Source organism: Heloderma suspectum, chromosome 1 (genome assembly GCF_057233095.1).
Source record: "Heloderma suspectum isolate Gila_16-S chromosome 1, 16-S_ref, whole genome shotgun sequence".
NCBI classification, from domain to species: Eukaryota; Metazoa; Chordata; class Lepidosauria; order Squamata; family Helodermatidae; genus Heloderma; species Heloderma suspectum.
Genome location: NC_139458.1, coordinates 241186874 through 241210710, shown reverse-complemented (window position 1 = coordinate 241210710; position 23837 = coordinate 241186874). Strand labels below are relative to the sequence as shown.

Genomic DNA, 23837 nt, shown 5'->3' with positions numbered 1-23837 from the left:
AAGGATGGCAAAATGATAACAGATGACAAAGAAAAGGCACAAGTGCTCAATTCCTACGTTGGCTCAGTCCTCTACCAAAGAGGGTCTATGGCCCCCCTGGCAAAGGCGAAGTACAGGCTGAAGGGGCAGGATTGCAGCTTGAGATCGATAGGCATATGGTCAGGGAACACCTAATTACTTTGAATGAGTTCAAATCTCCAGGGCCAGATGAACTGCATCCTAGAGTAATAAAGGAACTGGCAGAAGAACTCTCAGAACCGCTGTCTGTTCTCTTTGAGAAATCATGGAGGATGGGTGAAGTGCCAGATGGTTGGAGGAGGGCTAATGTTGTCCCTTTCTTCAAAAAGGGTAAAAAGGAGGAACCTGGGAACTACAGACCAGTGAGTCTGACATCAATCCCTGGGAAAATTCTGGAGCAGATGATAAAGCAATCCATCTTTCAGCACCTTGAAAACAATACAGTGATAACTCAAAGCCAACATGGATTTGTCAAAAACAAGTCCTGCCAGACAAATCTGATCTCATTTTTTGATCAAGTAACCTCCCTTGTGGATCGTGGGAATGCTGTAGACATCATATACCTCGACTTCAGCAAAGCTTTTGACAAAGTGCCCCATGATATCCTGATGAGCAAACTAGCTCAAAGTGGGCTAGATGAAACAACAATCCGGTGGATCCACAGTTGGCTACAGAATTGGACTCAAAGAGTGCTTATCAATGGGACCATCTCAAACTGGGGAGAGGTAACGAGTGGGGTACTGCAGTGCTCAGTCATTGATTAATGACTCGGAGGAGGAGGTGCAAGGAATGCTGATCAAATTTGCAGATGACACCAAATTGGGCAGGATAGTTAATACTTTGGAAGACAGAAACAAAATTCAAAGTGATCTTGATAGACTGGAGCGCTGGGCAGAAAACAAAAGAATGACATTTAACAGGGATGAATGCCAAGTTCTGCACCTAGGAAAAAGAAACCAAATCCAGTTACAAGATGGGTGATACTTGGCTCAACGATACCAGAAGCGAGAAGGATCTTGGATTTGTTGTCAATCACAAGCTGTATATGAGCCAACAATGTGACGTGGCTGTAAAAAAGGCAAATGCTATTTGGGGCTGCATTAATAGAAGTATAGCTTCCAAACCCGGGAAGTACTCTACTCAGCACTGGTTAGGCCTCATCTGGAGTACTGTGCCCAGTTCTGGGCACCACACTTTAAGAAGGATGCAGACAAGCTGGAGAGGGTTCAGAGGAGGGCAATGAAGATGATCAGGGGACTGGAAACAAAGCCCTATGAGGAGAGACTGAAAGAACTGGGCATGTTTCACCTTGAGAAGACTGAGGGGAGATATGATAGTGCTCTTCAAGTATTTTAAAGGTTGTCACGGAGAGGAAGGCCAGGATCTCTTCTCGATCATCCCGGAGTGCAGGACACAGAATAATGGGCTCAAGTTACAGGAAACCAGATTCTGGCTGAACATCAGGAAAAACTTCCTGACTGTTAGAGCAATACGACAATGAAACCTAGGGAGGTGGTGGGCTCTCCCACACTGGAGGCATTCAAGATGAAGCTAGCCATTTGTCAGGGATGTTTTGACTTGGATTCCTGCAGTGAGTTGGACTCGGTGGTCTTGTAGGCCCCTTCCAACCCTACTATTCTATGATCTATGATCAACTTAGGAGAGGCAAATGTGAGAGAAGAAGTGGAAGCCCCAGGTGGAAGCCCCTTAAAAACCTTTAACTTTTTGTTTGCTGCCCTGAGAGAGCATTTGCACTAAATATTGAATCTTAAACAAATGCATCAGCATACCATCAGTGGTTTGGTAAGTACTAAAACTAAAAATCCCCGCCCCCCCCCCCGCAACATCTGCTGCCTCATTAATTAGGGGCATCTCTTCAAAAAAATTTTCTTGACCAATCTAACAAATGATTAAGGTTTCAATCCTATGCACACAGACCTGGGAGTAATCCCTATTGAATACAATGAGACTTACTTCTGAATAAACTTGGATAGGGTTGCACAGTAGGCACTGCAACCGCGTATTCAAGGCCAACTTAAGTTTCCCACTTGGTGTACACTCACTATAGAGCTACAGCCCTGGCTGTCTGCTGTATCCATATGCTTCATATGTTTGCAAACACACTTGTACCCCTGGCAAAGCCTCCTCAGAAAATAATAAAGGGCACGTGCATGTATCAGATGCACAGATGTCTGCACCTTCAGAGATAATTTCAGACAGAAAAAAAACCATTAGTGACCCACCCTGCCAGGAATGTTGGCAGTAATATTTGGCAAAGAAGGACACAATAGTCAGGAAGCTTTTACTGTTAGAAGGATAGAAGTGGGAAAGGCAGAGATTAAGAAGACAAAACACATTTTATTAACCACGTGAGTGCCAACAGTGTCAGTCATGCTGTTAAGGAATGAAGATATGAACCCAATTCCTATAGGATTACTTTGCAATCATATGATTACATACTTAATAGGAATCTCAACTGAATACAGTGCCACTGACTTCTGTGTTTACATGCACAGAACTGGGCCATAAGAATCCTGATTCTTAAAGCGGGAGATCCACATGGGCAGAAAGGCTATATTGAATTCTGTGAACATTAGCTCACAGGTTTCTCACAAGAGCCCTTTGCGTTTTCAAGTACAATGCAGAATGTGATACAGTTTAGACTGCCAGAGTCCCCTTAATATTAGTCAGCAAGTGTTTTCTTTGCACTTTTCAAGTACTTAATAGCTTCCATATAAATACTGGCAATATTATAATCCTGAATTGGCTACTTTGAGCCCTGTTTCTAAAACATTAAAATATATGTTGTTCAATAACTGATAAGTATAAAATACATCAACAGGAAAGAAACAATATTCCGGAAAACTCTAAGCAACTGAAAAATGGTAGGTGGAATGGGCATCTTAGTTATGGTAAACTGAGATTCAGACTGAGATAGATGATGAACAGATTGATAGCCAGACAAATATTTCAATGACCTGAGCAGATGTCCCCCATCCACAGTACCCATTGACCTATTAGCTGCTGAGCAGCAGAACCAATTGGGAATGGGCCTCTGGACCACTGCTGCTGTGGTCTATTTTCTTTTATTGCCACGTAATGTTGGCTGTGAAGTAGAACTGGAGGAGAGTGGGAAAACAGGCTACTGTCATGATAGTAAGCTAAACACTATTCTCACATAGACCTGGCTTGTATGTAACAACAGACCATAGTATGGGTTGAGTATGGGTTTTTGTTGAATAGTGGGTTGTTGTTACATGCCAACCCTGCACTGTGGTTTAGCTATTGGTGGTTAACCATGAACAATCCAGGAACAGAACCCATGGTCTGTTGTTGGGTTGTGAACTCTTGAGTTGTTTGTGGTTAACAACTCATAATCAAACCATAGCGCAGGGTTCGCACCTAATGACAACCCACCATTCAACAACCTATGATTCAATGACAACCCAGTGGCCATCTACATGGGCCATTTGCCCTGGTGCTGCTTCAAAGGGAAGAACTTTGTGACAGATGACGCAGTCACCGCTTCACAGCCACAGTGTGGTTTTCACGGAGAAATCCGGATTTTCTCCCAGTCCATTTGCTGCGAGTTTTTCACTTGCTGCGGGTTCATTGTGGGGGTTGAGCTGTCTGTCCCTTCCTCGGATTGACATCACACTATGTGACCCCTTTTCACCCCTCCCTGTTCCTCCTTCGCAGCTCTGCAGTTCAGGAGGCATGAAGAAGGGGGCTGGTCGAAGCCACACTGATTGGTAGAAGAGAAAGTAGCCTCGGGCGGGGGGGGGGGAGAGCAGAGAGGCAAACATGTCTACCGGGAAGTAACTCATTGCCTTCAGTTCCACTCTGCTGCTTCTCACTTTAAGTAGTCGAGCTTGAGAGTGGAGATGTGCAGCTACAAAGGAACACAGCTGAGAAATGCTGGATGCCTGTGGATTCGCAGTTGCGAAGTTGAGAAAGGGTGGGTGCCACAGCAGATGAGTTCCATAAACATGTACTCAGAAGCACTTCATGCTCTCACCACCTGCTCAATCTCTGGAGGCAGCGGCTGCCTGCTTGTGTGCCCACCTCAGAAATGTGTGTGTGTGTATGTGGGGTTTGTTATGAACATCTACTCATAAGCAAGTCCTGCTTCACTGAACATGTTGCCAAGGACAGCCACGCAATGACGATGTGTAATTGTGCATGGGAGCTTCTGGCTTGGGAACTCCACATTAACCCTCCTGTCTACTGCACTGGTTGTTAATTTGCAGTGCTAATACCGCGCAGCTCCTATGGCGCAAACAATGAAATTGGTGCCATGTAGATGCGGCCCCATACTCAGGGGTTTTTTTACATACGAATCGGCTGTAATGTCCTGGTGACCCAGACCTGTTACAACAACAGGTAAGTTCTGATCACCAAGTTTATGTATCACACTTTCAATTCATTAATTTCTCATATCATGTTGCAGTTCTCAGTCTTCTCCCATTTTTTTTTTAAATATCTGCAATCTTGAGAACAATACATAATCTTTTTTTTTCAAATGACATTTTATTGTCCATCAATCACCATGACAAATTGATAGCAGATGAAACTGTTGTCTTTTTAAACAAAATGTGTTGCTTTATTAAACTTAGGAATGAAAATTCTTACATCTGAGCAATGTCTTGAATTTTGAGAGTGCTACATTCTCTTTTCCACATTGGAAAAACGTTTTCCAACATACATTATAACAACAAAAAGAGGCAAATCACATTGAATAGTATGGTACGCTCCACAACAAGAGGAAGGTGATGCAGGTACAAGATATGCTGCTCAGGTGAAAACACTGCATAGTTATTTATTTATTTAGAGCATTTTTACCCCACCTTTTGTCTGAAGGAGGCTCCCAGAGTGGCTTTCAAAGGATAATATTAGGACCGTCCCTGCCCTCAGGCTTACAGTCTAAAAGACACGACACAAGGGGAAAAGGGATTGGGAGGGAGGAGGGGAAAGAAAGCAAATCCATCGCTGGCCGCTGTACTGGGCCAGGTTGGTCTCCCGCTTGTCATGATGCTCTTCCCGGGAGGCCGGAGGTGCAGCCTCCCAGCGGCCCTCGGGTCTCTGGCTGAGGGATGAGGCCGGAGTCTGCAGACCCAGACTCAATATATTTTCATTTACAATAATTTAGTCCTGTTAAACGCCCATATCCACAGCTCAGGTCATCTACCTGGCCACCTCACTGAAGTTCTTCCAATTTGCCAGTGCCCTGTACCTACTGAAGCCCCGCTGTGAAATACAGGACTCAAACATTTCCATACAAATTTGGGCAGCATTTAACACCCTGCTAGCTTCCCTTCAGCATTTATGCAGCTGGAGAACAACAGCAAATCAACCTATATTTAGAAGTGTCCAGAAGGGTAGCGGTATTAGTCTGTTGCAGCAAAAAACAAGAAAGGATCTTGTGGCACCTTAAAGTATTATGGGTGTACGTTTTCGTGGGCTACAGCCTACTTCCTCAGATGCATAAGGTATTTTCCTGAGTTACAAGAGTATATTTATACACAGATACATTTGGGGTATGGGGGTAGGATGAAGGAAATTGTAAACAGTGAGGTCATAAGGAATTGAAATGCAGAAAGTACAGACTGTGATAATTACCGTCACTACAGTTCCCAGCTAAAACCACTCAAAAGTATCATCAGTGATCTGCGGCCCATCCTGGACAATGGCATGTCTCTGTCACATGCATTGGGTTACAACCTTGTACTTGCTTACAGACAGCCACCCAACTTAAAGTAGCTATTCACTAGTAACAACAGACCACATGACAGAGATACAAACAACAGGAACCAGATCCTGTGGCAGACCCAGATGTCAACTCTGTCCCCATGTCTGTTCTGGCAACACTATTACAGGATGTAATAAGAGCATTCACAGCGTCAAGTGTTCATACACCTACTTATCTTCCAATGTGATATGCCATCAATTACCAGCAATGCTGTTCTGCATTCTACATAGGAAAAACAGGCCAGACCACACACAAAAGAATCAATGGGCACAAATCTGACATCAGAAATAGCAATATTTAAAAACAACAACAGGTGAACACTTCAACCTCTCAGGACATTCTGTTACTGACTATAAGATGGCTGTTCTTGAACAAAGGAACTTTAAAGACAAATTCCAGTGCTCAATGGCTGAACTACAATTCACCAAAAGATTCAATTCTATCTCTGGTGGTTTGAATAGGGACAAAGGTTTCTTTCTGTCACACTATGAGAGCAATCCTATGGCCCCTAGACAGCATCTGGGGGGCCATAGGATTTTTTGGATTTCTGGATCTGAGGCCAGAGACAGCGCTCCAACCTCAGACCCAGGAGTCCAAGCTCCCTTCCCGCTCCCCCTCGCAGCCAGTGTGGAGATAACTGCATTGGCTGCCTCTATGAGCTAACAAATGAGAGCTCAGGGAGGAGGGGAAGCAGGCGTACTGGTGGGTGGGGAGGGGACTGGAGAAGCGGGGTACAAGCTATCCCCAGCCTCCCCCAACCTCCATCCCTCCCCAACACCTGAGCTAGACAGGCAAAAACACTCATCTAGCACAAATGCAGAGTGGGGGTAGCACAGGGGCGAAAATCACCTCCGCACAGCTCCTGCTTTGCATAGGATGCCCATAAGCCTCCAAGTTTGGAGGCCGACAGGCATCCAGATAGGATTGTGCCCTACATGTGTTAATCGGCTCACCAATGCAAGGGTCTCTGTTATCACCCAACAACTGTTTTGTGAATGGCCAATGTAAATAAAGTAATTATCACTGTCTATACTTTCTGTATTTTAATTTCTTCTGCCCTCACTGTTTACAATCTCCCCTCCAACCATGTGCATGTATCTATACTTGTAACTCAAGTATAACTTGCAGATAAGTTGTTAATTAGTTACCTCAATGCTGAAAAAGAGTTGGGCCTACATGGATGCATGGAAAAAGTTGGCAGTTATCTGGGTAAACAAGTCCCAACTGTGAGATGATTGGTATGACATAAAAATAAGTGGATTGTGTGATATATTTAAACCTCTGGATTTCATATTTTGGTAACTTTGATAACACAAGAAGTACTGGAGTAGAACAGATCAATGACTTCTCAGTTTGGCAGTTGCTGCTAGGGAACTGGGTTGAGCACCACTGATCTTTGTCATACTCTCAGTTTATAATGAATTCTGCATGGTCCCTCAGGCTGCTGTGTCCCCACTAAGTGGAGAGGGCTCTGCAAAAACAGAAAAGGAATGATAAGCATGCACATTAGATTATCATCATGTACAGAGATCAAGCCTACTTTAATGTTGATAATATAACTATAGGTGAAATCAAAACAGAGTTTAATTACCAGTTTTCAGTTGCTCCTGTTGTGCAAACTGAAGTACAACGACCCAAGTGCAACTAGCCTGCTAGGATCCAACCCAATATAGGTAAGTGGGTGTGTGTATGTAGGGTGGAGAGAGGAAGAAGGATGATGTTTGCAGCTTATTATACCATTTAGAACTGATTACCCTTGAGCCCTCTCATATATTAAAGATTGCCTCCTATCGTAAGAGAGTAACCACTCTCTAAGGACATCAGGACAGGCCTTGTTGCATGTCCTTCATATATTGGAGAGCTGTTCAGCAGGAAGACAGGTCAGAGGCTTTTCTATTGGTGTACAAAGGCTATGGAATGCACTGCCTTAGAATATTTGTTTGGCTCTCTCTTGGATGTCCTTCCATTCCAGACTGAAGGCTTTTGAATGTGTGACTTTGTGCTCTTGACCTTTCCCTGCTTTGCTTGTTCACTGTTTTATCCATTTATGTTCTTTCCCTTTTTTTGATTGCATTGGATCTTATTATGAGACCACCTTCAATTTACTATTCCAATGCGGAATACTTAAGGAGAATATATGTGAAAAATCTTACGTCAGAATTCTTAGTCCATATGAATTTTGTAGGGAAGATAACAAGCAACAGACTGAAATGCAAGACCCATGCAAATGGGCTGATAGGATTTCAAGGCTGACAAGATATCAATAGATATCTTCCACATCAAAATACTACATAAGAAAAGGCCCTAAATGTTTACCTGTATTTCATAAAGATTGCAAAATATCCACAGATGAGATGAAGAACAAGTTTCATAACGAAAATTAATTATCCCAGTATGCAAATGTTACCTCCTTTGGTAGTGGATCCAAAAGACTACATTCGTATTTGCAAAGGAACAAAACAACTAGAATATGGATCTCCATGATAGCAAACCATCTAAAGTAATACAAAGAAGTAAAAGTCATCACTTCAGTATGAAATAAATGCATCATGCTAGATATCAGGTTGGATATAAACTTAGTTGCGCTTAATTCCCACTGAAATAGTACACTTTAGTGTTGACTAACTTTCGACACTGATTTTAATAGAACTTAAATGCAACTAACTTAGTCTGCATCAAACCAGTCATATTTATTTACCATTACACTTTGCACATTTAATCCAATTTCCAAATGGAGGTTTATTAAAAATAGAAACGATACAGTAAAAAAAGAAAAGTGGGCAGCATCTGATGGGGCCTTGGTGCAAGTGGCCCCCCTATTGCTTCCATTGTGAAGTGGGACCCACCGTTTGCAGCACGGAGATTTAATGCTTCCTATAGGAAGTCTGAAATGAGTGGAAATGCTCATTTCTGGATCGGGACAGGTCGGCGGAGCCCCCTTATGTGAGCTCCACTGATGTGCCCAGAAAGATCCCCAAAGTGCCACGTCTTCATTGCACAAACGATGATTCTTGCTTGTGGAGCAGAATTGGTGGGGGCACAGCACCCCCTTGGATACTGCCCAGTATCTGGAACAACTATAGATGAATGGTTCACTGCCCCCCTCCCCCACAACGTAACTCTAGCCATTCAAATTCAGATTTGACTGGTTTAGTATATACCTATGCAGGGAATAGTTTAATCTCTGATTTTCAATCTTCTAATGTGCTGACTATATTTGGCAACACAAAACTTTCAAGGAGAGCAAAGAGTATATTAGTTTGGCAGTAGCTGCAGGGCTCCCATTTCTTCTTCCATTAATACACCTTTTTCTGTTTTATTAGTTGGCATGGTGTAAAATGTTATAATTACATGTTCATATCTGAAATCAATTTTTTATACCTCTAACATGAGATGTTAAAGTAAAATACCTGGGGTTGGATCCAGACTTAGTCATACTTAGAGTAGACCCATTGCTAATTTATATCCCATTGATTTCAATGGGTTTACTCTAACTATGGCTAAGTCTGGATCCAGCCCCCGTCCCTTCTATTAAGAGAATGAAATATATGTCCAATAAATATTTTAAAATATAGTTTCATCTTAAGGCAGATTTTGCAGCCACTTTTGTGTGGATGCCCATTTTCACAGTGGGCAGCTGCAATCTGAGTAGGCTCATTTCTGGGATTGGACAATTGCACCAATGGTGGGATAGTTTTAAAACTAACTCGAATAACAGTACACACATTTTAGCTCAGTTTGTGTTAGTAGCAGTGTGTTCATCTGAGTGCTTGCTTAGCAGGGCTGGCCCTCTCATGAGCCAGGGTGAATCCCCCACCTCAGGTGGCAGAACAGGAGGGGCGGCGAATAGTGCACTCCCTCACCAGGAGACTCGCCCCTCTTCCCTCCCCCCGTTGCTGCTGCTGCCACAGCCACCCACTCTGTGGATCCTCTCAAAGCTAGTGGCAGGCAGGTGAGCTCTCCGAGGAGCAACGCTGCCCAGAAAAGTGGCCAGCAGGGCTCTCCAGGGACACAGAAAGGCCCAAATGCCTGGCTGGGTCTTTGGAGAGCTGTGCCAGCTTCTTTCTGGCTGACGTGTCCCTACAGTGACGGAGGATATTCTACCCACTCTGGATGGAGATGTCTCGCTGCTGGGGGGAGTTGCGGGTGGTCTCCAACTGTCAGTTAGTGTCTTTGCCTTGGATGCTCCCTGTACTTTTTCACAAGTATGCTATTTACTGTTCTGTTATTTCATTTTTCTGTCCTTAAGACTGACAGTTCCTACAAGAACTGGTAGTGTTATCTCTGCCTTTTTGATGCTGTTAGTCCTGAAACTGGGAGGAGGCTTTCTCCCACACAGGTACTTACAAGTCTGAACTGCTCTGCCTATTGGAGCATGTGGGAAGAGCAACCCTTTCAAGGATACTGTTTCCCGCTGTTTCCCACCTCCCAGCTGACCACAGCACAGCAGAGCAGAGCAAGCTGCTCCAGCTAGTCCAGGGACTACAGAAGCAAGCAAGCTCCCAGAGAGCGAGTGAACAGGGGGAGCAAACAGGAGTTGGCCAGGGGAGTTTGGCAGGGGAGGTCAAGGGGGAGGCCCTTAACATTTTTTTTCATTTTTTCATTTTATTCTATTTTTTAACTAACTTTTTTTCATTTATTTGTCTTGTAACACACACTGCCACACCAGTGGGACTCTGCTTTTAACCTCTACTGAGTAGAGGAGCAGGCACAGGCTAGTCTAGAACAATCACAAAGCTAGACACAAAAAGGGAAAAGAGGCTATGGAAGGACAAGACTCTCCAGTGGTGGCAACCTGCAAGGTGTGTGCAATGTTTGTTTTCTTGCCTGAGAACAACATGGCCTACACCTGCAACAAGTGCAAGTTGATCACGCTGCTGGAGGAAAAAGTAAGTGGACTGGAGCGGCGACTGTTGACCCTCCGGGGAATAAGAGAACACGAAGAGTTCTTGGACAGAATGGGGGAACTACAGCAGCAAAGGGAAGACCAGAAGCTTGAAGAGCAACAGCAAGATGATGCAGTGGGAAATGCTGAGGTGAAGAAAAATGGAGTAGAGGATACTCCTTGGAAAAGGGTGACAGTTAGGAGAAGAACTAGACACCACCCTGCACCAGTGGAAGCAGTGGAACTGTGGAACCGATTCCAGATACTTGCAGATGAGACTGGAGGACAGCCTGCAGAGGAAGAATCACAGGGGAACCTGCATGAGAGCGAGCAAGAGGCTGAAAGTCAGTCAAACAGGGGCGATGAAACCCAGGCCTACAAGAAGAAGAAGAGTGGTAGTAGTGGGAGACTCCTTGCTGCGTGGGATCGAGACTCAAGTATGCTGCGAAGACCCATGGACTCATCAGGTATGTTGTCTCCCGGGAGGATGTGACTGAAAGGTTGCCTGCACTCATAAAGCCCACTGACAGGTATTCCTTTCTTCTCATCCATGTGGGAACAAATGATACCACCAAGCGGAGCTATGAAGAAATCACATCAGACTTTGAAGCTTTGGGAAGGAAACTCAAGAACTTTGGGGCCCAGATAGTTTTCTCATCCATCTTCCAGTAGTTAGAAGAGGGATAGAAAGGGAACGAAAAATACTCCGGGTGAATGACTGGCTATGAAGGTGGTGCCGACAAGAGAGGTTTGGATTCTGGGACTGTGGGCTATACTTCCTGGAAGATGGGCTGTTGGCAAGGGACGGGTTGCACCTCACAAAGGATGGGAAGAATGTGTTTGGCCACAGCATGAAGAACTTCATCAGGAGGGCTTTAAACTGAATCCTATGGGGAAGGGAGATGTAATGTTGGGGGTAACAATGGACGTAGGCACATACACTGCAACAGAGAGAACAGCTCTGACAGCGCCCAATAATAGTCTTCAGACACATGTAGGAAGAAAGTCAGACTATGAAACACATGGTCTTCGATGTCTAAATACTAATGCCCAGAGTAGGGGAAACAAACAGAACGAACTTGAACTCGTAATACAGGAGGGAAATTATGACTTGATAGGTATAACTGAGACTTGGTACGATGACTGTCATGACTGGAATACAGCAATTGAAGGATATAACTTGTTCAAAAAGAACAGGAGGAACAGAAAGGGAGGTGGGGTTGCACTGTACATGAAAAATACATATCTCTGCACAGAAATACAGGAGGATGAGCTTGGTAGCCCCATCGAGAGCATCTAGATCAAAATAAATGGAGCAAAGAATAAAAGGAACCTGGTGGTCGGAGTCTACTACCGGCCACCCAATCAAGGAGAAGACGAGGATGAAACTTTTGAAAAGCAAATAGCTAATGTTTTAAGGAAGCATGATGTAGTAGTAATGGGGGACTTCAATTTCCCCGATATTTGTTGGGAGACAAATTCTGCAAAACATGGCCCCTCCAGGAAATTCCTGACTTGTGTGGCGGATAACTTCCTCCTACAGAAAGTAGAGGAAGGAAGTCGGGGATCGGCTATCCTTGACTTGATCCTAACCAACAGAGATGACTTAGTGGATAAAGTAGCAGTTACAGGAACTCTGGGGGAAAGCGACCATGTTGTACTTGAGTTCTTGGTTCTAAGGAAAGCAAAAGCCGAGTGTAGTCAAACGCATACCCTGGATTTTAGGAAAGCTGATTTTAATAAACTCAGAACAATTATCAGTAAGGCCCCGTGGCAAGAGACGCTAATGAGAAAAGGAGTCGAAGAGGGGTGGGAGCTTTTAAAAAAGGAAATTCTCAAGGCACAATTACAAACAATTCAACAAGAAAAAACGGTGGAAGACAACAGAAGAGGCCAATGTGGCTTCACAAAAAGCTTAGGGATGACCTGAAAACAAAGAAGGACACATATAGGAAGTGGAAAGAAGGCCAAGTAACAAAGGAAGAGTACAGGCAGGTAGCACAGAATTGCAGGGATGGTGTCAGGAAGGCTAAAGCTGAGAACGAGCTGAGGTTAGCGAGGGATGCTAAAAGCAACAAAAAGGCTTTCTTCAGCTACGTGCATAGTAAAAGGCAGAGGAAAGAAATGGTTGTTCAGCTATTAAATAAAGATGGCAAAACGATAACAGATGACAAGAAAAGGCAGAGGTGCTCAATTCCTACTTTGGCTCAGTCTTCTCCCAAAAGAGGGTCTATGACCCCCCTGGCAAAGGCGAAGTACAGGCTGAAGGGGCAGGATTGCAGCTTGAGATCGACAGGCATATGGTCAAGGAACACTTTGAATGAGTTCAAATCTCCAGGGCCAGATGAACTGCATCCTAGAGTAATAAAGGAACTGGCAGAAGAACTCTCAGAACCGCTGTCTATTCTCTTTGAGAAATCATGGAGGAAGGGGGAAGTGCCAGATGACTGGAGGAGGGCTAATGTTGTCCCTATCTTCAAAAAGGGTAAAAAGGAGGAACCTGGGAACTACAGACCAGTGAGTCTGACATCAATCCCTGGGAAAATTCTGGAGCAGGTGATAAAGCAATCCATCTGTACGCACCTTGAAAACAATGCAGTGATGACTCGAAGCCAACATGGATCTGTCAAAAAAAAGTCCTGCCAGATGAATCTGATCTCATTTTTTGATCAAGTAACCTCCCTTGTTGACCGTGGGAATGCTGTAGACATCATATACCTCGACTTCAGCAAAGCTTTTGACAAAGTGCCCCATGATATCCTGATGAGCAAACTAGCTCAAAGTGGGCTAGATGAAACAATGATCCGGTGGATCCACAGTTGGCTACAGAATCGGACTCAAAGAGTACTTATCAATGGGACCTTCTGAAACTGGGGAGAGGTAACGAGTGGGGTACCGCAGGGCTCAGTCCTGGGCCCAGTGCTCTTTAACATTTTTATTAATGACTTGGAGGAGGAGGTGCAGGGAATGCTGATCAAATTTGCAAATGACACAAAATTGGCACAAAACAACAGAATGACATTTATTAGGGATAAATGCCAAGTTCTGCACCTAGGAAAGAGAAACCAAATGCACAGTTACAAGATGGGGGATATGTGGCTCAACAACACTACAAGCGAGAAGGATCTTGGAATTGTTGTCGATCACAAGCTGAATATGAGCCAACAATGTGATGTGGCTGCAAAAAAGGCAAATGCTATTTTGGGCTGCATTCCTAGAAGCATAGCTTCCAAATCCCAGGAAGTACTAGTTCCCCTCTACTCACCACTGGTTAGGCTTCATCTGGAGTAATGTGTCCAGTTCTGGGCACCACACTTGAAGAAGGATGCAGACAAACTGGAGAGGGTTCAGAGGAAGGCAATAAGGATGAGAGACTGAAAGAACTGGGCATGTTTAGCCTTGAGAAGACTGAGGGGAGAGATGATAGCGCTCTTCAAGTACTTGAAAGGTTGTCACAGAGAGGAAGGCCAGGATCTCTTCTCGATCTTCCCAGAGTGCAGGACACGGAAGAATGGGCTCAAGTTACAGGAAGCCAGATTCCGGCTGAACATCAGGAAAAACTTCTTGACTGTTAGAGCAACACGACAGTGGAACCAGTTACCCAGGGAGGTGGTGGGCTCTCCCACGCTGGAGGCATTCAAGACGAGGCTGGACAGCCATCTGTCAGGGATGCTCTGACTTGGATTCCTGAATTGAGCAGGGGGTTGGACTTGATGGCCTTGTAGGCCCCTTCCAAACCTACTATTCTATGATTCTATGATACCCTCTGTCCACTGTCGAAAATGAACTTATCACGGTAAGCCCAATGTTCTATTATGCAGCACCACTGCCTTTATCATTCATCTTGCAATAACCACCATTTGGACATGTGAAGATTGGGGCAGTAACAAACCTTTCAATCCTTTTTTGAAAAAAAGAAGGTAGCCTATGAGACTTTGAAAACAAGAGAGAATAATGTTAGACCAACACAGTGAGTAGAGGTGCTCTCTGAAAAGTTTAGAAATAAACTCCAGCCATTCCACTGACCTTCCTGGACATTGGTGTGCCCCTCCTCCAAATGCCACAAAGCCATCCAGGAAAGTATTTTTCTCTAAATTTGCTTCTTTCCAACGATCCTATGGGAAGAAAACTTTCTTTTCGAAAACCAAGGTTGTTGTGTAAAAAAACACACAAGCTAAATGTAACTGTTGTAGCGCTCTGTAGCACTATAGAGCAGTTTGCCACTGAATTTCGTCAGCAAACTGGCAATTTCAGCACTTTTGTTTGTTTTGGGGTGGCCCCGGACTGCATAGTGCCAGTGGACTACGGCCCATGACCTTCTGGAGTGGGATTTCCAAAGTGTTTCAGTTCTGTTGACAGCTTTTGTTTAGTGCTGTGTTGGACATTTATTCCACTTTTTTTTTTTAACCATTCTCAATTTATCTATTTGCTTATTTGATTTATATCCCGCCTTTCCACCAAAAAATGGGGCTCAAGGTGGCTAACAATAAAACCCAACTTAAAATAAAACTTAACTAAAACAATAATAAAAACAAACAAAATTAAAGGCATAATTAAAACACAACAATAAAAGACATTTGATAGAAAAGAAATGTCAAAGGAATGCAGAAGCAGCTGGGACCGCCACACTGTGGTGTAACCTAATGAAACAGAGACCTTCTTGTTAAGGACTGTCTTCTACTGCTTTTAAGAATTCTGCTGCCTTAACAACTTGCTCTGCAACAACTGCTCACCCCCTCTTCGGGTAATCTCTGCTGGTACTGAGTGGGAGCCCCTGCTGGGAAGCCTTCTCAGTGAGGCAGGACGCTCTCTCTCAGCCATCGGACATTCCCAGGCCTCAGAGAGATAAAGGCAGCCCTGCTGCGGAGTGGCAGGCCGCAACTCGTGGGCTGCCCAGGCAGGGGTGTCCCTGAAGGGGGTGACACCAAATGGGGTGTGCCCCTTTGGTCTGTCCTTTCAGGATGCCATAAGGCAGGGATGCCCCCACCTTCTTTTCTGGTTGCTTGTTACCTCCTTGTCTGCTTGTTCAGTTCAGATCTGTTGTGCGTGGAGGAAGGTTTCTTGGGTGAGAGCAAGGGTCTCCTGTAATAGTAGCTACTTTCAGCAGTTCCCCTCCCTGGGTGAGAGACAGAGGTTAGGGAGTTTGTGTGTCATAACTACTTCCTCTGCCCCAGGTGAGAGCCTGTGGTGGCTAGAACTTGCCTTCCCTCTGCGTGAGAGACGGGGAAGAAGTGATTGTAACGCTCCAAGTGAGAAATGGATTGCGCATGAGCCTGCCGAAGGAGCTCTGAATGACTGGGAAATCGTTTGCTGGTGGGTTGGCAAGCCTGATGTCCTTTATGTGACCAGTGGCTGGTTATTTCCACTAATTATTATCTGTGATTGTGCTAGGATGGCTGTGGGTGATTGACTGGATGAATGGAGTATTTGAATTTTGAATGGTTGCGGGTATGTTGTGATGGTTTAAGAGTGTGTGAAAAGCTCTATTATGACAAGCATGTGCTTAGAAAATATAAGGGATCCATGGAGATGGTGCCTCTATCCCAGTGACTTGGGGCTGAAGGAGATATGATAGGAGGAGGGGGTTGGGACATCAGAGTAGAATGGGTCACAGATGTTTATACACTGTTCCCCTTCTATCCCCCTCCACTAGCTTTCATGTACCTGGTAGGTCATCCATTGTGCCCTCCTGTCTTGTGGAGCTGCTATTTAATGCCAGGTCAGTACGCAATAAGACCGCACTCACCCACGACCTAATCATGGATGAGAAGGCCGACCTGGTGTGTATTACTGAGACCTGGGTGGGTGAGCTGGGTGGGGTTGACTTGACTCAGCTCTGCCCACCTGGGTACTTGCTGTAGCACTAACCAAATACATTGGAGGGCCCGGGGGCAGGGAGTTGCTGTGGTTCATAGAACATCCATCTCTCTCACCAGGAAACCACTCCAATTTGGAGCAGGCCTTGAGGGGCTGCACCTGGTGCTGGGCCATAGAGACAGATTGGGGATGCTGCTGGTGTACCACCCACCCTGTTACCATGCAGCCTCCCTGTCCGAGCTGGCGGAAATGGTCTCAAATGTGGTGTTGGAGGAACCAAGGATGGTAGTTCTGGGTGACTTCAATTTCCACATGGAGGCTGCCTCTGGAGCTCCAGCTCAGGACTTCATGACCTCCATGACAACCACGGGGCTGTCTCAGTTAGTCATTGGCCCAACACATGAAGCAGGGCACACCCTTGATTTGGTTTTTGCTCCAAGCTGTGATGAGTAATCTGAAAATTGGTGTGTGTGTGTGTCCAAGTAACCCCATTGTCATGGTCAGATCATTTCCTAGTGAGGTTTGAACTCATGGCATTACTTCCCTCCTGGAGGGGTGGGGGACCCATTCGGATGGTCTACCCTAGTAGACTGATGGAATCTGATGGGATTTCTGAATGCTCTTTGGGATTTCCCAGTAGAGAAAGCTTGTGCTCCAGCCAAGGCCCTAGCCTCACTGTGGAACAGTGAGATGCAGAGGGCCATCAACTTGATTGCACCTGAGTGCCCACTGTGGAGTTCTGTGGAGCCCGTTTTGCTCCCTGGCATCCTGGGGAGCTATGGGCAATGAAATAGGCTGGATGTCAGCTACAGTGCAAATGGTGCAAGGCTTGAAGCAAAGATGACCAAGCACGCTCTAGAGCACATAATCATGCCTATTGTGTGGTGGCGTTAAGCTGGCTCCGTTGCGTCCTCGAGTAGCCAACCAGGGGAGATCTTTTGGGTGGTCTGGGGGCTAACACTCTCCCCAGCGAATGGGGCCCTGGTCCCCTCAAGGACCCGCTGTGACCTTTTTGCATCACACTTTGAGGACAAAATCGCTTGTCTCCGCAGCGAACTTGATGCTGTTGTTAGCGCAGTTCCAGTTGAAGTGTCTGACACCTGTTACAAAGTACCCCAAAATTCTGCTGATCTGGGAAAATGTGGCCTGTATCTGGACAGGGACTAAGGTTTTTTGGTCTTGGAGAAGGGCAGAAAAACAGGTCCCATAGGATGTTAAGGCCTTGCACAACCCAAGAGGAGATGCAGACTTCTTGCATTAAGTTTCTGGCCAGCCACTGTGCTCTGATTGCCTTAATTCCCCAGTTAACACTTGCAGATTTCAGATCTTGCCTCAGGACAACAACTACAGAAGCCCCCACCATGAAAATATTTTATGCTAATTTCTAACCTTCCTGTAAGCCAAATAGAAAGAAAAATAAAGAATTAAATGCCTTTTAAAGCTGTAAGAAACCCAATATTGTGTAATCGATGAGCATGCCTACCTGACTCTTTTGTCAGTTTTGCTTAAGTCTATCACCCAAATCCCCCTGGCTGTCTTGCTCACCTGGACCTGTGAAAGCCAGAAATATGCACCCATCGACTCCCATCCTTTCCTCACATCAGGAAAGAAAAAGAATCCCATTGTCCTCTTTCTTCCCTTAGTGTCTGACACCTAAAAATCCATTTACCAACATCCTTGAGTACTCTTGACAGAAAGACTTGTTTTGTTTTATTCTGATTATTACATCCAGAGAGAAAAAAGGGTAAAAACAGCAACCCAAATTCATAGAACAGCACCGAAATAAAGAAGGAAAGAGGACTCTTTCCATCCTTTCTGCTCAGAAGGGCAACATCCTCCCCCCTTTCCTCCCTTCTTCCTCCCCATCTTTCCCAGAGAAGGAACTCAACAGAGCTTCCCATCACTTCACAAGCCAGCAGATAAGGAAAGGTAAATCCTTGCATCATCTTTTCTTCCCCTTCTCTCTTCTTCCCTATTGGGTATTCCACCCAATACCAACCTCCAAAACTCCTAGGCTTTAGCTCTTTCTCCATCCACTTTCTCCCAAAACCCTGAATTTGCTCTAAAACTCTCTCTCAACCCCCCCAGTCTGTTACTCCCCCATTCAAATCATCCCAAGCTGAAAGTTCTTCCCCCCGCCCTTCTTCCCCTTTCTACACATACACACACACACACACACACACGATTTTCTATGCATCCCAGTGTACTTCACTACTGACTTTAAATGCTTGTCTTTTAACCTTTTGAGTATTGATGTATGATTCTAATTCCCCAAATGTATGTATAGTTCTAATTCCCTTGATGTGTGGTTTTAATTCATTTTAAATTCTTCTGCAATAAATCAGAGATTTGCTTTCAAGGACCGTGTTGTGGTCTCTGAGTCTCTCAACTTTTGGGGGGTATCAGGTTTTCCTAAGCGCCCAGAGTTCAACGCCAAAAGTTATCTCAGGTATGTGTTTGGTTTACATGTATGTGATATGCATGTCCATGTAAATTACAGCATACTTCATAATGCACCACCATCTGCCCGATTTTGTGAGATCAGTTTCAGTTGTTGTGGCCTGATGACATGGACAAGATGCTTGCAGCAATGCGACTAACCACGTGCCCTCTCGATCCTTGCCCCTCCAGGCTAATAAAAGCTAGCCAAGGGGGTATGACTGGGCCGGTCCAAGGTGTGGTGAATGTATCTCTTTGGAATGGGGTGGTCCCTGCTGTCCTTAAGGAGGCAGTAGTGTGACCACTCCTGAAGAAGCCCACTCTGGAACCAATGGTATTAGACCACTACCGCCCTGTTGCCAGTACCCCTTTCTTAGGGAAGGTTCTGGAAAGGGTAGTGGCGGAACAACTTCACACACTCTTGGAGGATACTGATGATCCAAACCCATTCCAACCTGGGTTTCATCCTGGATATGGGACTTATCGAGACAGGGATAGGGGGGGTGCAACCCTGTTAATTCTGCTCAACCTCTCATTGGCTTTTGATACCATCGACCAACCACAGTATCCTCCTGGATCGACTCCATGGGATGGGTATTGGAGGCACTGTGTTACAGTGGTTCCAGTCCTACCTGCGGGGCTGATTTCAGAGAGTAACAGTGGGTGACTATTTCTCGACCCCTTGGCAGTTGAGCTATGGGGTTCTGCAGGGTGCCATCTTGTCCCCAGTGTTATTTAACATCTATATGAAGCCGCTGGGAGCGGTCATTAGGGGATTTGGAGCCAAGTGCCATCAGTATGCTGATGACCCACAGCTCTATCTCCCTGTGACATCTGAATCAGGAGAGGATGTGCAAGTCCTGGACCAGTGCCTGAAGTCAGTAATGGGCTGGATGAGGGCCAATAAACTGAAACCGAATCCTGGCAAGACAGAAGCCCCGTGGGTGAGTGGTTCCCGAGTCTCCGGGAGATAAGCTCATTGCCTGTTCTAGATGGGGTTGCACTCCCTCTGAAAGATCAGGTCTGTAGTTTGAGAGTACTCCTAGATCAATCACTGTTGCTGGAGACCCAAGTGGCCATGGTGGCTCGGAGTGCCTTTGACTAGCTTTTGCTGGTTCACCAACTACAGCCTCTCCTCGACAGGGATAGCTTGGCCACAGTGGCTCAGGAACTAGTAACCTCAAGACTGAATTACTGCAATGCGCTCAGCTGTGGGGCTGCCTTTAAGGCTGCTCCAGAAGCTGGAGCTAGTGCAGAATGCAGCAGCTCAGCTGTTGTTGGGAGCTGCCCCTTTTCAACATGTAACTCCTTTGCTGAGGGAACTGCACTGGCTGCCTATCCGCTACCAGGCCAGGTATAAGATTTTAGTACTAGTGTACAAAGCCCTAAACAACTTGGGACCAGGATGCCTTCTCCCTTACCAACCTGCCCAGTCACTGAGGTCATCGTAGGTCTTGCTCCTGATGGTTCCACATGGACCTATGGCCCGACTGGAGTCCACCAGGAAAAGAGCCTTCAGCGTGGTGGCCCCCCTTCTTTGGAACTCCCTGCCCCTGGAGGTCAGGCAGACACCAACACGGTGTTGTTTCCGGCGCCTCCTGAAAACAGCACTGTTCCGGAGGCATTCCTTAATTCACCAGTCATGGTTTCTATTGGTATTCTGTTTTTTTTTAAGTATAATTTTAATATGGTGTTTTAATCTTTTTATTCTTTTACTATTTTATCTTTCATGTTCACCGCTCTGAAATCTGTTTTAGATATGGAGCAGTATACAAATATTGTGAAGGAAGGAAGGAAGGAAGGAAGGAAGTTAGTTCTGTCTTGGGCAAGAGAAAAAATAAACCTTATGGCTCCACCACACACCTCTGTGAATGTTTTTGGCATCTCTAAATGATGGACTGTAACACAGGATGGGTGGCAATATCCCATATTGACATGGCAGTACTAAACTAGCCACTACTACACCAGGGCTAGTACCAGCATCATATAGTTATGATCCTATGCTTAGCCAACAGCACAATCCAGCAATAGCTGCAGAAACAAGTGCTAGTGTAGCTATACCAACACATACTCCTGCATCATTACTGACAACTCTGTTGCCCCACCTCCCAGGTTGCTGGCTGACAATACTCATTCATTAGTCATAAACGAAAGGAAGGCATATGATAATGAACACGTGACAACGGCACCACTCTGTCCTACCCATGCTCCGCACACACGCACAACAGAGTACGTAAGTGAGAACCAACAGTGCTTTTCCCGGTGCAAACCACCATGGCACAGTGGGCAAGAGGCAGAAACTGACATCTACAGTCACGCCTGGAGAACCCACAGACTCCCAAGGAAAATAAATCAATCCCCTCTGTGGGAACAATGTCCACATCAGCTAACAAGAAAAGAGCAAAAGAAATGGCCCTAATATAATAACTTACTGGTTTAAAAATGTGGGGTTCAGGAAAATATTTTGGGTTTCTATGAATCCAATATGGAGACAACATCAGTAGGTCACCAGCAGGGATGACAACATTCTAAAAGCAGGAGAATATGCTGTTAAGAATACATACATACACTTTTAATATCGATCTCGACAAAGCCAGTCATTATTAACACATTTGATTCACTGGAACATTTCAGACAATCCTGTCTGTATGTGTCACCAGTGAAAGTCCTGTTCAGGCATTATACCTACATAGGGCATGTTTCTAAACAGGTGTAAGGGGCACAGGGCTGCACATGCAGGCCCCTTATGCCCACCCCCAGCATCCCCAGCCCTGCCCTACTTGTTTGTGACCTTGCCAGGTTGAGCAGCCAAAGCCTAAAGGGGGTTCTATTCACATTCACTTGAACTTGAGTAGAACTCTCCACACATTCAGGGACTGTGCTTTGTTAGGGTTCCTGATCATGTGGGGTGTTCTATTCATATTCACAAAAATGTGAACAGAAGTTCCCTTCAGACCTCTCTGATCAATGCAAAGAAGTTAAGGACTATGGGGTCAGTGCACACAATTTTGGGGGGCACGGACAAACACAGTCCTGTGTTGTTTACATACATTTAATACTCTAGCTGGGCATAATGCTTAAACAGGGCTAAAGTGATACATTTATGGAAGTTGCATATATGAAAACTTTGATTGCTGGTCAGGTCCTGAATGAGGGGGTGTAGTTTTCTCTAAGGTGCCTTCATTGGAGAAATGGATGTCACAACAATGAAGTTGTTCAGGTGCTACTATAAACCATCACCCACAAATAATCTTCAGCATCCCTCATCTTCTTCAATAAGACTGTGAACTCAGTGCTGAGGGGTCATTCATTTAAGCAAAATAGATGACTTGAAAGAAAGCTTCGCTTATGCCTGCATGTGTGTTTCATATATTCAATAATGTAGTCATTTGAAGATTATTAACTGGAGGAATTCAGTACACTACTATAGGTGTTTAAAAACAAAAGCAAATCTTACTTGAACTTTTATTGGATTCACTACTTTCTTGACGATGGCACCTGGTGCCCTTAATCGTATAGTTTCCAAAATACACCACTTGATAAACTGGAGCCTTTTAAGGTCATCTTCAGAGACTTTGATTTTTTCTTTACCTGCAAAAGTTGTATACAGTATTATTTAATTTTTGGAGTCTTCACAAACTTTCCCATATCTTTATCTTTTAGCTGAGCTTACAACCATGGGAGAGTTGGAGCTACTAATGGGAGGGGCAGAACTTAAGTTAATCCATAATAGGGGGTAAGATGGTACTACTATATAATTTTGGGGGAGAAATGTCGAAACAGTTGAAACACTATTAGTTAATCCACCTCCCTGCCACCCCTACCCCACCACATATCTAGTAAAATCAGAGATAGGCCATGTATGTTTTCTTAGAAAACATTAGGCAGGCAAGATTTGGCCTGTCAGGCCTAGGCATAATGTTCTGATCAATACCCAAATTATTTTTTTACTGACACAGGCTTCAAGATGTTTTGGGAAATTTATTCCAATTGTAATATAAATATGTGGGTAAAGGGGCAATCGTGGGGCAATAATGGGGATTGGGATGGGATGCTGGGGTGATCATTAGGGGGCTGGCAGGACAATCATGGGGGGAGAAAGCTGGATAGGGGTTTGTGTGTGCATTTGATGTGTGCTTTCGGTATGGGGTTGGTTTTTCAGGCTGTGGTTTTTGTGCGTTTTTATTTTTGTGTGTGCTTCCTGTGGTTTGTGTGTCTCAGTGTGTGTTAATTTCTATTAATGTGATTTCAAGCAAGCATTTTTTTGACTTTTGGGGCTCTGACCCTACCTCTGCCTTGTACTTGGGTGAGTTAACTTGTTTTTTAGCCTCACCAGTTGGCCTTCTGTGAAATGTGTGTTTTGTGACTAGCCATGCCCACTACAACCACCATTTTGTGAAAGGGCATTTCCCCCCACCATAGTATCCATATTGTAACAGCACCCACAACATTTCCCCAAAATTTCAAATGTCCATGCAGGTAGAAAAAGGTTCAGAACCCCTGACATTAATTGACAAAAAGAGTAGACAGTTTGGGGTTTGGATGTATACTAATTGCTTTAACCTATTTACACAGTGCCATAGTTATGTATTTGGCTATATTTACCTGATTTGCCATAAACAGATTCTAGCTCCTTCATGACATTTTTGTAAACAGAAGGATGAGACAGAATAAATGCAAGTGTCCAGAATGAAATCTGAAGAAAGACCAGAGGATAGTCAGAGAATAACCAAAGGAAATTATCTATTAACCTATAGAATGTACTGTCACAAGATGTGGTGATGGCCACTAGCTTAGACGTCCTTAAAATGGGACTGGACAAATTCATGGAGGATGGGGCTATCAATGGCTACCAGTCATGACGGCTGTAAGCTAACTCCAGGATCAGCAGCAGCATACCTCGGCATGCCAGTTGCAGAGGAACAACAG

The 23837-nt window shown here is 44.8% G+C and overlaps 1 protein-coding gene across 3 annotated transcripts in view; it reads right to left on the bottom strand.

The window, feature by feature from the left end:
- Positions 1 to 4538: 4538 nt before the first annotated feature.
- CYP39A1 (cytochrome P450 family 39 subfamily A member 1) overlaps positions 4539 to 23837 on the bottom strand; it is a 38211-nt gene continuing 18912 nt past the window's right edge. Inside the window, exons 7-12 of one of the 3 annotated variants that reach the window (XM_084821770.1) lie at positions 23514 to 23604; positions 22366 to 22499; positions 21341 to 21436; positions 14679 to 14767; positions 8175 to 8262; positions 4539 to 7238 (exon numbers count right to left, since the gene is read on the bottom strand). In XM_084821770.1, coding sequence (XP_084677896.1) covers positions 7167 to 7238; positions 8175 to 8262; positions 14679 to 14767; positions 21341 to 21436; positions 22366 to 22499; positions 23514 to 23604 — 570 coding nt within the window. In that variant the 3' untranslated portion in view covers positions 4539 to 7166. Of the gene's footprint in view, positions 7239 to 8083; positions 8263 to 14678; positions 14768 to 21340; positions 21437 to 22365; positions 22500 to 23513; positions 23605 to 23837 lie in introns of all 3 variants that reach the window. The other 2 variants (XR_014786012.1, XM_084821783.1) reach the window with 2 other exon arrangements.